Source organism: Manacus candei, unplaced genomic scaffold (assembly GCF_025592945.1).
Source record: "Manacus candei isolate 608988 ecotype Guabito, Panama unplaced genomic scaffold, ASM2559294v1 h1tg000017l, whole genome shotgun sequence".
NCBI classification, from domain to species: Eukaryota; Metazoa; Chordata; class Aves; order Passeriformes; family Pipridae; genus Manacus; species Manacus candei.
The window spans coordinates 27,955,727-27,970,743 of NW_026138065.1; the positions used below are offsets into that span (position 1 = coordinate 27,955,727).

Sequence of the window (15,017 nt, forward strand, 5' to 3'; positions counted from 1 at the left end):
GCGCTGTGTTCTCTCTTTATCTCCAGACCCTGGTTCTGCTCTCGACGGTGCTGAGTATTCCACCTTCCCATTTAAACTTCTTCCACGAGAAGTGGACCAGTGTAAAAAGCCAAATGTGTGTTTCATTGAAGGTTGGTTAAGGTGTTGCATGCATGTGGAAGTCGTCTGTAAAACACCTACCAGTCCGTAGCAGGATTTGCTGACAGTCAGGTTCATCCATAGCTGGCCCATAATAATTGAAGAGCATCTTTTAAGGCCAAGATTTTAGCCTTTAACCTGGAACTTAAAGAATGTTTTGACATGTTGGAAATTGCTGAAACACTACTGCATAATATTTTGCCCTTCTGTGCAAAGCATTTGTTTAAATGGAAATAACTTGAATCTTTTGCTGATGAACCCGTGATTATTTACTGTTCCGTGTCCATACTGCTGTGGCCAAGTCGCTTGGACGAAACTCAAAAGATCAACAACCTAATACAGGACAGGTAGTTTAAAAAATGTGTCCCTGGATAAAGCTCCATAGGTCTTGTTTGGGTTTTTTTCAGTGTTTACTTTCCCTAGATACGATTTTTGATATCTGTCAAGTCTTTATCCAGAAGGCCTTATGGAAAGCACAGAGGTGGGAACGCACCCTCCTCACTAGCAGGAATGAAATGCTCCCCATCCCACTTTATACATGCCTCAGCTTGCTGCTCCTGGGCCAGCTTTCCCCTCAAATGCACACACGTGGCATGTGCCATTCCAGTGCCTTCCAGTGCCTGAGAGGCAGAAAGACCAGAGAAGGGAAACAAGATGTGACATGATGCTTATCTCTGTTAAACGCAGACATTGGTCCACCTTTTCTATTTTTATTTGTTTAACCTACTAGTATCACTGAGTTAAGCTTGCTCTGTAGAATCTGATGACAATACAACTTTCTCAATACTTGAAATGATACAGTAGATGTTAACAAAGACTTGCTTTCATTGCCATATCAAATAAAATTTAAATCACACATTACAGAATACATAAGTGCTATTAAGATATTTGATTTAGTGTTCATCTTAATATACTGATAAGAGAACAACTGCTCTAATTAGTTTGGACAAAATCACAACTATGTATCATATGTTAATGATAACTTTCTAATTGTTATTCTCTGTATTATGCTGAGAACCTTGAGCTCATTGTTAAATTTCCCAAGAGTGTTTTCCTCTGTTATGGCTTTGCTGAAAATTACCCTCTGTATGAAGCCACAACTCTCAAAATAAAGCATTAACTGAAGCAATTATGCACTTACACCAGCTGTATTTTAAGGACAGTTGCTGAGGAAATACTTCTTAGATTAGATTTATTTTGAAAAAATGGCTGTCTAAATTTGACACAGAATATGGTTACTCTTTCACAGATTTTGAGCTTACAGGTACCTGTAAGTGTTCTTAGTTTGAGTAGTCTTGAGTAAATACATGTAGCTGTGAACATCTGGTGTGCTTAGAGGTAATCACATCATAGTCCAGCAATGTTATTGTGAACTCCCCCAGCATATTTAGACATAAAAACTCTTCCCTGTTTTTACCCACAAGGTTCATTCTCCCCTCTGAGATGGCAAAGCAATATCACCTCTGCTTGAATTTTCAGTCTTCAGATCAGTTGGATTTCTTTTTCTCTCTTTCTTTCAGAAGGCTGTCCTGAAAGCTGCCTGCTCTTACCATTATAAACTACTTAGAGCTAATGTAAAATTATTAACTGCTGTCCGCCAGTGTTAGTTTAAACAGCTCCTCGTTAAACACCAGCGTGTTTATTTTCCTATTGCATCAGTACAAAAGCAATCATTTCCCTCCTTAGACTCTTGACTTATTAAACAAACCAAGATTATGTGCTTTCCTTTTGGAAGACATGATCTTCGTTCCTCTTAACCACTTTTCTGTACATCAATTCCAGTTTTAATTCAGCCTGCCAGCATGTACATGAGAAGAGTGAAACCCACTCTTCTAGAGTGCTTTTCTTTGAAATCTGACCTTAATAATTCCCTGCCTTTGCAGCACTCTTGTCTGTATGTCCTAGGCTTGGCATGGCCTTTACCCTGTCACATGCAGTTGACTAATCCTGTTATCAACTAATGTGTCCCTATCTTTGTTCTCCTCCATCACTGCCAAGTGGTGAGGCCCCAGTCAGCAGAAAAAGTTCTTAGTTCATGACCTGGAAGTTGATTTAATGAGATCTCTCATGATCCTGACTCTTTGTGATCCCTCCTGGTAACCTTCCTGCTCACCAGGAGCTCCTTTTTGACACAGCCTGTCCCAAAAAATGAAGGTCTGTGCTCTTTCAATGATCAGAGAAGGACGTCTGTATCTTAAAACTAGGTATATCTACCTTGTGTTGCTTTTATGCTGGTTTCCATAATCCCCATTTCCGTGGTATCTTGACTTTCCAATGCTCTTAATGGTCAGCATACTAGATTGGACTGAAGACCCAGTTTCTGTATCCAAAGACGCTGGTAGCAGTTAAGCATTTCGGTATTTTCATGCCTAGAAATGCAGGTTGGTCTCTATCAGATCAGAAACACTCACACTTACATGCTTTGAAGTTGGCAGGCAGGCACTCAGAAAAATTCTGTGGGTGCCTGTACCAACCTTAACACAGCATCACGTTGAAAAAAAGATTTGCCTCAAAGGCTTTTTTTTTTTTTAAATTTAATTAACTTGGTATCTTGGTTTCTTACTAAGATCCAGCAGGTTCCCAGTGGTTTTAAATGCTAAAATTAGCACAGCAAACTAAATTTCCAGTTATTTTCGGTAAGAGTACATTTTATTCTCCCTCATAAGCTTTGTGCGTGTTTTCTGAACTGCTGGTGGAGGTTTCCATGCTCTGAATACAGTCAGAGCTCCCCAAATTGCAGCCTGTATTTTGCTTTGCTTTTGGTGCTGAGGAATTTGAAAAGATGACAAATCCACCTGTTGAGTTTGGCTGTGCTGTGGTGGCTGACACGACCTGCCCTTTCACACAGACTCTGCGAGCCCTTTCGTGGGCCAGGTAAGGTGTAGGCAGAGCTGAGCCCTTCCAAAACAAAAGATGTTCCCTTAAATCTCCGAGTGGCTACACAATTCTGGGTGTGATTGTGGTGGATGCTACCTTAAAAAATGATGCTGTCATGCTGCATGATGTCACCTTGACCCAATCATAACCCAGTTTCTGTGAGCATGATGTTAACTCCCCAGAGAAGCATCCACTGAGTGACAGCAGCATCCCATGCAGCCGTTGCTAAGCGACAAGATTCGGCTTTCAGCAGGATCTAATTTTAAAGTATTTAACCCTAGATCTGTCAAGGTTCATTATTTCCGATGTGGTTGTTAATCCCTACTTGTTGGTGTCCCAACTTCACAAGTACCCTGATCCTCACAGTGTTGCTGTTTTGTTTATCACACATAATGTCTCATAAAAAGAGGAGAAGCCCAAGTGCCCCAGGTAGAGCTCAATGCCAAATTTCCTTTTAGCACTGACCCATACACAGAAATATGGGATGCAACTAGAGGTGACAATTGTGCATTGTTCTGTGAATCTTCCTTTCTTTCCTGGCTTGTGCAAGTGGCTCATCCCTGCTTTCCTTCTAAGGAATGCTGGATTTCTAGTGAATGAATGCTCGTGGATGGGAAGCTGGCAATAACAATTAAGCTTCAATTTTTAGTAATATTATGTATCCTTTTGTTTCTTGCTGAATTTCATCTTGGTTAAGAAGCTTGTTGTATTATCTATGGCCATTGAGAAAAAACAGATGTAATCTTGAAATTTAAGGGTTTTTTAACACCGCAAAACTTTAACTCTTTTAAATTATTACATAGAATATTTATAGATAATGATGAAGTCCTGGAGAGGGGTTTTTTTGTTCATGGTTCTTTTTCGGGAGGTTGTTTGCTGTTTGGTTTGTGGTTTGGTTTTTTGTTGTTTTGTTTGCTGTGCTCAGGTTTTTTATAGTTATCTACATTTCATTTATATCTAAAATGTAGAAGCCTGGAAGCCTATTCCTGTATTTTACCAAAAAAAAAGGAAAATACTTCTGACCAACTGTGTCACTCTGTGACTAATTACTATGCACATCTCTGTAAGTGCATTCAAGTGCTACCTTCTTAAAGGTATGTGATACCTCACTCAGTTGAAATAACTCTGCTTTTAGCGGTCAGTATCATAACTACAAAAAAAAGAAAAAAGAAAAAAACACTGAGAACTGCACAACCTCCCTGACCCCTAAATGCAGTATAATTAAAAAAAAATTATTCATAGTTTTAAAAATGTTAAGATAGTTGATTTCCGCCTCATAATCCTCCCTAAGATTCTTTCTCCTCCCATTGTTAGGATTCAAAACCAACACTGTGTTGCTCCTCGTGCTGTTTCTCCTTCCCAATTCATACTAATCCACTAAGACAAACCTGTCTCCAACAAGGCACTTTTTCCAGCAGTCAGTTTGATTGGAATACCCCCCTTCTGCCTTTCAGTCCTCCTGAGGCATTTCCCTTTCCACTGCTTCCAGTTCCCTTTCCCATCGGGCTTGTGCTGTACAAATAACTATTTATTGCTGTCTCCTTCTGCGTGGTGTTGTGCCTTCTCCCTGTGCTCTGTCAGTGAGGAACCCTGCCCACGTCTCCTCCATCCCTCTTCTTTTTCCTTGACAGTCTTTATACACATCAAAGACCTGCCTTTAGCTCTTTCCGAAAGCTCAAATTATTTCCAGAGGCACCACAATATTTTTAAAAATTTTTAAAAAAAACCAAAAAAACAACAAAAAACATGAATGGGAATAGTTCTGATAAAAATGTTTCCTGAACTACTAGTAAATCTTTCAGACCTCTCTCCTTTCTCTGCTCACATATCTGTCTCTGGAGATGAGAAAACCAAGACAAACCCATGTCATCTTTACTTCAGGTAACAGCTCCTGTTTTTTGTGGATGTTACTCTCATGGGTGACTTGGGACTTCTTTTGAAGGCCTGCAGGTCTGTGTCCACAACTGGTGTATGTGAAAGAGCATCCATTTCTCACTGTACAATCTTCACAGTGCTCCTCAATTCAGTCTTCTATCTTTCTCTGTGAAATCAGGCAATTTGTCTCTCAGAATTTATTGTATATGGCTTTTATTTTTCTTTCTCCAGCAAACGTGCAAGACTGTGGAATTTGAGAGAAGGCAGTTTGAGCTGGGCCAAGGTTTCTTAGCCAAGGTTCCTGCAAGTGTGAAGAAAATCAAGGAATGAGGCTGTAGAAGACGTGCAGACCTTCAACAAAAGATGGCAGAGCTAGGGGAGAGGTTTCATTTCCCTGGAACAGGGGTAATTCCGCATTCGAAAAAAAAAAGTAAGAATCAAACTTTTTCAGCTGTTACTGGGTTCTGCTGTTTTAGGCAGCGAGTGTCAGTGAGGATTTGCTGTGCAGGTACAGACGCTCCTGCTGTTGCACCCAGGGCCGGTATGTGTTGTGCCCAAGTGGAATGTGAGCTGCAAAATTCAGCTCTGACTTATCACAGGCAGCTGCCGGCTCAGTTTTTCCATCTTCTCGTTCTCAGCAATTTCTTTCTGTACAAAGGCACCGCTCCCTCGGCCTTGCACACACCCTATAGATGACTCAAGCTATTTATCCTATGGGCTGGGAAGGGACGTGAGAGAGAGAGAGAAAGACTTGTTCTCATTTCTATTTTTAACTGCTATGGAAATACTAAAATTATGATAATGAACATAATAATTATTAAAGTAAACTCTTCTGTGAAGTGCATATCTGTACATGCATATACTTTTTTTCTTTAGTACTTGACTTTTTTTTTTTTTTTAAATTTTATCAGCACAATCAGGCTTTGAAGAGGTGAAAGGTTACATATAACAAGCAGTTTGTTACAGAGTCACCACAAGTAATAACGAGCCGGTATTGTGAGCACATATCCTGCTGTTCGTACTTGCCGTTGCTACGATAACAGAAACAAAACACCAGTTTAGGGTGTTTGCAGCTTCCGAGGATGTGGTTTATGTGCTGCTTGTGATAGTCGGATGACTGAAGATGGCTCCCTTCCAATCATTTTTGAATCTTTGTCTGTCTCTTAGAAACCCTTTTGTTGTGAATACTTGTAAGCATGTAAGTGATGACAATGGATTTTATTTTCCCAAAGCACAGAAAACATTCTGGATAATTTGAAATGTATTCTTTGTTTATTTCTTTACCTGCACCTATTCACAGCGTCTGTGAGTACAAGTTCTGACTAATTGGACAGAGGGGGAGGCACTGTTTGAGCAGGGAAGGGAGGATAAACGAGCTTGAAAATAGGACATTTTGAAACAATCCCTGTAATTCTTAAATAAATTAACTGTCTTGAGACAGCATCTAAAATTCAACACCCATTATAGTAGCTGCTGAGCACAGACAGAAGGGAAGCACAGCCTCTGTTACGCTGCCCACCCTTTGCTCTCCGTTCTCCCTCATGAAAACCAACAGGAAAAACAAAAATGCCATGACCCTTGTGAAAGGGATTTCTTTGCTTGACACATCATGTTTTAGCTTGCATTAAGTTCTGCTGCCATAACCTGTACTTATATTAACGTGGGTGGGTTTGCAGAAGGTGGTGTTCTGGGGATCCTGTGGCCACCACCCGACACTGCCTGGCATTCCACTCCCATGACCTCTCTCGCTCTGAACTTCTGCCAGCGGGGTCAGTCCCTTGCAATCAGTGAGTCATTCCGTGACACCGGCTGCTGCCACATGTGCTGTGTGGCTCTGGGGGTCAGTGCCTGGACAACCTTGATCTCCAGGGAGAGAGGAGAATTAAGAACATGCTTGCGAGGAAACAGAGCAAGAAAGACATTTTTTCAGAGCTGAAGTTTGGGGAAGTACCACTGCAGCTGCAACATCAAATCAAAAGGATGAATCTGAGAATTTCCTGTGAGAAAGTTAAAAAAAAAAACCACCAACAAACAAGCCACATAACTTCTGTCACCTGTATGTCTGGGGAGCTTTGTCTGAAGATATTCACCAAATACCACCATGGAGCAGCGATAAATTACAACACTGCATGTTCCTAGCATTATAGGGACTCCAGGATCCATGAGAAACTGGGCAAGAGGCAGTACCACTTTAAAATACCAGAGGCTGGCCTGATGCTTAAATGCACTGAGGTAGAGCTGTTCTGATGAGCCTAAAAATCCCACAGTCAGCTCTCAGTCTTAAAGCAGCAAAAGCACACAGTTTTTGATTCACTCCATTCACTTGTGTTTTAAGAAACTGGCACTACCTCCTATGATAAACGCCCTATATAATGTACACTTGGATCTTGCCACTCTGGATGGATCCAGGCAAATAAATTCTGTGCTCCTTCACTCTGAATGCTCGCTGCCCAGTCAGAAACACTGTTGTTGTCAGTGGGAAAGCAATTCATTCTGCTACAACTAGGCACTGTAATTCTCTGAGCTCCCTCTTCCAGCTTTCAGCTGCGAAACCTCTCTGCCAGCCTCCACTGCACCACACAGAAGGATAAAATTGTATCACAAAAGCATCTTTGAATGCAGTAGAAACGGGAGTGTGGTGTCTTGCAAAGTGTGTTCAAAGTATTTCAGTGTGACATTTCACGAAAGACACACCCTAGAAAACGCAAACCTAAAAATACAGGTTGGAATCAATTGTAAAGGCTTTTAATAATTGTCCACTATAAAATTTACTGCACTGACATATAAGGACATACCATGCAAGGCATGCTGCTGTTAGCCCTGATGTGCTAAACGACAATTCCAAACTCTATTTACTTTGGTAAGAACTTCTGTAGGGAATGCAAAATGGAGTGGAAGGAGTAATATATCATGGCTCTAATTGTTAAAAACTAGAGCTTCCTCATTTCTTATTCCAGTATTGCTATTTAAGCTCTTCTGGTCAGGCAGATGAGTAATGACAATATGTGTTTTGCTTATTTCCCCTTTCAGACTTCCTAAAAATGCGCAGTTCTGTTGTTGGCAATATGGGTCAGCAACGTGTCCTCCAATGGTAAGACTTCCCGTGGAGATATAAACATATTTACTAATCTGGCCACCATATCATATTTAGGGCTTGCCAACTCCACTACTGTGATAAGCAGAAGAATAGCACACACACCATCAAAGCCTCAAGACTAAGGAAAAAGATTAGCTTCCATTACAGGTACCTACTATCTACTCCTACTTAAAGGGGAACAAAGACCAAAGGAGGTAAGAAAATGATGATTTAGCACCTCTAGCACAACCCACTACTGAGGAAGGGCTATGAAGACACTGTGCTGAAATCAAGTGGAAAAAATGATACCATGGAAACTGAACAAAAATAATAATTTGCTGTTACATCTCTATCCTAGACCAGGAAGCCCTTAACCTGCAAATCACCAGATGCTCAGCTGGTGAAATCTCATCACATTTTTGCCTTATTATTTTCCTTACACATCTGTTTCCAGTCATTTTCAGAAAGAAAATCCTGCATTGGCTGAGTATCTGGCAGGACCAAACACACCTATTATGATATTTTCCCTTTCTGCTCAAGGAGTGCTGATGGCATATACACATTTAAATGTTTGGCAAATCTGAGGATAAAGAAGAAGCAAATAGGAGATAATTAGCAGAGCCTCAGCAATCTCTAAAGGAGGATGGCTGAATGCTGGAGCCATCAAAGGCGGCTCTGAAACAAAGACCTGCACGCTGGAGGCATCAGAGAAAGACAGCCCCCCCCCCCTCCGGAAAACACAGGGTGCAGATACTCCAAATCACAGAATCCTTAGGGTTGGAAGGGGCCGCTGGAGATCATCCAGCCCAACCCCCTGCCAAGGCAGGGTCACCTGGAGCAGGTGACACGGGAACGCGTCCAGGTGGGTTCTGAAATGTCTCCAGGGAGGGAGACTCCACGACCTCCCTGGGCAGCCTGTCCCAGTGCTCTGCCACCCTCAATTTAAGAAGTTCTTCCTCATGCTGAGGTGGAACTCCTTGTGTTTTAGTCTATGGCCATTGCTCCTCCACCTGTCACTGGGGACCACCGAGAGTCTGGCACCGTCCTCTTAACACCTGCCTTTGAGGTATTTATATGTGTTTATGAGATCCGCTCTCAATGATCCCTGAGACTGTGGAGTTCGAGTTCCTGCACCTTGGGAGCAAACCGAGGGCACTGCAGTGACATGGGACTGCCCTAGTCCCCTTCACTGGGATAAAATGGATATATGCAGTATCTCCTCCAATATGGATGTGAGGGCTGAACGGTGTAGGAAGAGCAAAGCGCTGCACCGACACGCACTGCGAGCCATGAGCGGCGTCTCGACCGCCTTTTGTCTCATTTCTTCCCCCACGGATCCGCAAAACCCGCGTTTCCCGCGTCCGCGAGCGTCTGTGCTCCGAGCCCGCGGTGTCCAGCCCGGGGCTCCCCCTGGCGACAGCGCTGCCCGGGCCGGGGGCTCGCGGGACCAGCCCCGGCACGGTGCCCGGGCAGGGACGGCGGGGCAGCACTTGAGCACTGTCCGCCGGTCCCCGCGCCGCAATAATCGCGACATAACCCCCCAGCCCCTCTCCAGCCTCAGGGCGAAGCTTTTTGGGCGGGGCGGCGCCCCGTAGCCCGTTGCCATGGCAACAGGGGGCGTCAGCGAGCGCCTCGCCGGTGTCACGTGATCCAGCCACGCGCGGCCCCACCTTCCTCCGCGCCGCCATCTTGGAAGTTGCGTCAAGATGGCGGCGCCGGTAGGTGAAAGCTCCGCCCCCCGCCTCTCGGCGCGATGACGTCATCTCGCTCCCGCTGCCTGAACCCGGAAGTGCGTCTGCCCATTCGCGGGCGTGCGGGGCCGGCCCTGCTGAGCCCGGCTGAACTGTGCCCAGTCCGGCCCAGCTGAGCTGAGTCCACCCGATTCGAGCTCAGGCGAGCTTGGCCAAGTCCGCCTGAGCCGAGTCCAGCCTGGCCGAGCCCGCCCGAGCCGAACAGAGCCGGGCCGAGCCGAGCCGAGTCTAGCCAAGCCTGTCCGAGCCCAGTCCACCCACGCCGGGCGGAGATGGCGGCGGGCGCGGCGGAGCTGCAGGGCAAGTACCAGAAGCTGGCCCAGGAGTACTCCAAGGTAGGAGGCAGCAGAGCCCAGACCGGGGCTGCCCTGGCGGTGCCGCCCCGCGGGGCCCGGGGCCCTCGGCGCTGGTTCCTGTGGCAGCGCGGGGGATTTGGGGCTCGGAGGTGCCTCCCGGGGGATGGGGCTCGGGCGGACCCGGGCGGGGCAGGCGCGGGTTTGGGTTTGCAGGTACCGAGGGAACACGGCGAGGAGCGGAGTGGCTTCGGCTGCAAAACATCCTGGAATACAAATAGCGGGCTCGGCTGTGCCGGGGAAGCGAAACTGGCGGTGTTTTCCATTGTTCTACACTTCCCAGTTGGGCGCGAGACTCGGTCTTGGTCTTTTATCTCAGCCGTGTGAGTTGGCTGTGATGGAAGTGGGAGTTCAGCGGTGTCAGTGGTGTTTGCAGTGTCTTGGAAGCGAGGGCACTGGATTCCACACTTGCGTGTCTGTTCCCATTCCTCTGCCCCAGGTGACTTTGCATCCTGTTTCTGGTGCCGCTTAACACAGTGTTTGCACAGACTTGCAGCTAATGGTGGAGAATGCCTTCCCTTTCCAAGGTGCCTGACATGCTTTTTAAAACAGCAGAGCTCTTCATTCTTTTTTCTTCGCTAAAAGGAAGAGGAGATGGTTTTGAATGGCACGGTCCTTCAACAGCCTTGGGGAGGAAAGCATCATTGGGTAGTCCAGCATCAGGGTGATTGGCACAAGACACTTGACTGTATATGCTGCAGAACCATGTGTCTTTAAATACTATTCTTCTTGAAAATGCTGTTAAAAACCGCCTGTATCCAGTCTAAATTGCTCACGGGTACTTATTTTTCTAATGTTTCCACAAAATCATTTTAAGAAAACCGAATTCACTGTGGGCTTTGTAGGTCACAGAGTTCCTGTTTCTTGTTGCTTTATACAGTGGCTCTGCTATGCCTTGGAAATTAATGGTGGCTGAGGATAAGGTAATGGAGGGATTTTGCTGCTTGATTCCTGAATGAAACTTCAAAATGTGGACTTCTGACTATATAAATGTTCCAGCCGCTGGATCCTCTTTCTTTTAGTACCATGGCATCCAAAAGCTTTCTTTGACCTTCATTATGCTCTTCTCAGCCTGGGATGTTTCACTGGTTCTTTGCGGGAACTACTTTTTTCATCTCATCCCATTTCTTCTGCAACATGAATCGTCGTGGGAGTCCCCTCTGCAGACACCTCTTCTCTGTGTGTACATGGTCAGTTGTTCAGTTGGCTGCTTGTTGTGTGCAGGTGGAAACAGAGAGTAGCCTTGGGAAGCTGTTTGCCTGTTCACTCGGGAAGAGCTTGACAGACTCAAGGAGTGCCCGGGAAAGTACCTGCCGTTGGATTGCTTTCCCTCTCGGTTCGCAGAGCAGTCCAGGAGAAGGATGAGGTGAAGAAGAGACTCTGAAAACACACAAGTTGCAGCTTCTGGCTCTCTCCTGCAGCTCTCATGACGGAGCAGTGAAAAGGCTCTTTCAGTTTGTGGCAGCCTGTGGGGGGGCACAGCTTGGGGATCCATGAGGGGTTCATCCACTGCACCTGACATGGTCCTGCAGTAGTAACTGTGGCAGAAAAACAGGTGTGGAAAACTACTGCACTGCTTTTTCTTGCTGGGGAAACCCTGTGCTTGGAAGCCTTTCTGTGGTGCTCTTGGCAGTTTCTTCTCTTGCCTTTGTGATGCCTGAGCAGCACAGTGGGAGTACTACAGGGGAAAGGCCTGTGCTTGGCAATGCCAGCTGACTTCTGACCTTCAAATACAGTCAGTCATCAGACTGGAACCATTAGCTGTTGCTGTTTTGTGTTGAATCCTGCCTGTTATAGATCTGACAGGGATATTCCCAAACACTGTACAAACCCTTTTAATTAATATCTGCAACAGCTGGACTCAGACATGTCAAATGAATGCAAACTGTCATTGAAGATACCAAGATTCAAGCAATTATCAAGGAATAGGAAGGTGGAACTGTGGGTATCCTCATTGCTGCAGGGTAGAGGTACTCTGTGAAGTGACTGGGAAATAGATTTCTTGAGTATCACTTTTCACTGTAGTGATTTTAGCTCAGATTTGTGGACTATATAAATAAGTCTTAAAGGGCTTTTCTTTCTATGCTTTTTATGCATTTTCATGTCAGGCTTGTGATCTGTCAGGCAGATCATCTCTGGATGAACTGCTGCCACAGGTAATAAGTATTTTTGCATTATAATATAGTTAAGCTCCTCTTGAATTGATACAGATATTGACTTTGTGAGCCCTGCTTATGTTCCAGAACTGGTTATGAGCAGTTCTGGGGAGAAGAGGGGAGAGACAGGAATAACACTGAATATGATCAAGAACTTGAGTAGTCAAGGAAGAAGCTGCAGATTTTCCATATGTATTCACTGTTCTTCAAGCCTTCACTATACTTAAGTTAAATTATCCTCAAAGGTATTTATTAAGTAGGAATTATGATCTATTTGACCAAAATATTCAAGTGGTAAAGTAACTTCCTGTTTTTTGGCAATTAAGGATATGAATTGGATGATTTTTTTCCAACCTGATACCACTAGTATCTATCTGAAAAGAATACTTGAAAAAGCATTCATATCTGATGCTCTCCTGAGAGAATACTCAGATGCTCTATGAATGGCTCTTATTTATTCCATTGTCTTACATAGTTACTGGCATCTCTTATTTTTCAGCTTCGAGCTCAGAACCAAGTACTGAAAAAAGGAGTTGTAGATGAGCAAGCAAACTCTGCATCACTGAAGGTAATCTCTAAAACCTGCTCATGTCAGATGTATGAAGCTGTGACGAAATAGGTAAACAGGAGTACTTTTTACTCAAAATTATTGTAATTAAGAGAATAAAGAAGGAACTTGATTTACTAGAAGAATTTCTTATCAGCTAGTCTTTATTGTTCTCTGTAAGTGCTGACTTTGTAAAAGTGGAAGGTTGCTTCTTGATTAGCCTATAGAATGAAGTACCTACTTGAATGTGATCTGTGGGCAGCTCGAGGAAGTGAAATCTGTTTTTTAGTTTAAAAATGATACTTTTTTGCCTCTTTTTATAGTTTGTTCTCTTTTTTAATGTGATACTACTTATTAAAAGTGAATGTGAAAGTTTTAAAATTAAATTTTTTGGTCATTCAGGAGCAATTGAAGATGAAGGATCAATCACTGAGAAAGCTGCAACAAGAAATGGACAGCTTAACGTTTAGAAATCAGCAGCTTGCCAAACGGGTGGAGTTACTTCAAGATGAACTTGCATTAAGTGAAGCCAGGGGCAAAAAGAGCAAGGTATGTGCTAAAGGCAAAAAAACTTGCTTAGCAAGTGTCTGCTCCTCACCTGTCAATGCGTTATCCTTTAGTGAAAATATCCATAGAACAGGTATTGATACATATAATATATGCTAAGTAGTTCTCTGTTCTTCTAGTCTGTCGTCTGACACTGAATTGCTATATCCCTTTTTGGATATTTATTAAGTGTTCAAACAGCTGGGAAATATCTTGGAGCTCTGTGATCAGTCAGCTGTTATAAAGAAAGCTGATCACTCATTTCATATTCCTACCTCCTTGCTTTCTAATTTTGATGTTGGTGATTAACTCTTCAGTCTGTGATTGTAGTTTGTGAATCTTGTCAGGTGCTCTGAAATCTCAATTTTTAGCTAGTATTCCTTATGTTATTTCAAAGTGACAGAGCAATTTCAGTACTGCGATCTTTCTCTGCTAAAATGCTTGCTGATTAAACCTGCTAATACCATATTCTAAGATCAGCTGTACCTTCTGTAGGTAACAGCACAATTCCAGGTGTGGTGTGCTTGGACTTAAATAGTTCTCAAGCACCTCTTGTTACCTTCCTTATGAGGAAACCCCTCTTAATTACTGTCATCTTTTCTTTTTGGTTAGTTCTCAATATGCTGTAGCTATCAAACCTGACATTAAAGAGATCATTCAACTTATTAGTAATACAGTCATTATTGTTACTTTTTCCCTAAACTCTTGTCCATTTTTCTGCTCTCCAATTCCTTGACAGGCATAGTACTTCTGACTGCATTATTCATGCACCATAGTAAGTCGTTCTTCTAAATGCAGTTTGACCCTTCAGTTCTTTTATTTCATATTATGTAAATCATTGTTTCGCTAGAAGTGTTTCCAAATTTTGAAGGGCATCAGACTATCCTGAGTAGCTTTGCAAACCATTGCCACTGAATTTCTTTCCTGTTCAACTGTCAGAACGCACAGCTTTATTTCTTTATTTTTTTTAAGAAGTATACTATCTTTTAAATATGTTCCCTTTAGTTTTACCTATAGGTTCTCACAAAGTACGTACACACTAAATTCCATGTCACTCTTATTTTGGTGACTTGTCATCAGGAACCATGTAAATCACATCTAAAATTAATTAGATTAAGATTCAGATAGATAATCTGTGTCAGAGTGCACTGCTTGTAGAAGGAGGAGAACATGTGCCCATATCTCAGGTGTAGTTCACAGGCTGGCACCAAATGCAGATGTGGCTTAGCTGACCTGTCTGTCCTGAGCACTTGAAGTTTGGTGTTAAGTTTAAATATGAAGAGCCTCCCTTTTTTTTGGTGATGATACTGCCATTCTTCATCAGTGTGGTAAAGCAGAGCAGCACCATGGGACTCACTTGGTGGTCTCTGAGTCTTTTGGATTAAATGGGTGAAAAATGAGGAGACAGTTGGCAGAGAGATGTCTGTATTCTCAGGGTAGTTGGTGGGCAGGGAAGACCCTGTGCTTTCCAGTGTCACTTTGTGCTGTAGCCTGCTGAGACCAGCCTGGCTCACACCTGGACACTTGCTGGAGGCAGATGTGCCTCACACACAGCTGCCAAACCAAATGAGTCTGTGTGCATAGGGTTTTGTGTTACTGACTGTGTGGGTATTCCAATGAATTCAGATGGGCAACTGCCCGTGGGACTGATTTCCTTGTGTGAATGTGACATCTGAGTAGGGGCTTTCCTCAGTCAGT

General features: G+C 43.7%; 1 protein-coding gene across 5 annotated transcripts in view; it reads left to right on the top strand.

Annotated features, from left to right (window-relative positions):
• The first annotated feature begins 9,751 nt into the window (after positions 1 to 9,751).
• Positions 9,752 to 15,017, top strand: part of PPP1R21 (protein phosphatase 1 regulatory subunit 21) — a 36,054-nt gene continuing 30,788 nt past the window's right edge. For 2 of the 5 annotated variants that reach the window (XM_051783697.1, XM_051783698.1), the window contains exons 1-3: positions 9,752 to 10,052; positions 12,726 to 12,794; positions 13,176 to 13,322. In XM_051783697.1, the coding sequence (XP_051639657.1) occupies positions 9,990 to 10,052; positions 12,726 to 12,794; positions 13,176 to 13,322 (279 nt within the window). In that variant the 5' untranslated portion in view covers positions 9,752 to 9,989. Of the gene's footprint in view, positions 10,053 to 10,203; positions 11,626 to 12,725; positions 12,846 to 13,175; positions 13,323 to 15,017 lie in introns of those variants that run through there. The other 3 variants (XM_051783702.1, XM_051783700.1, XM_051783701.1) reach the window with 3 other exon arrangements.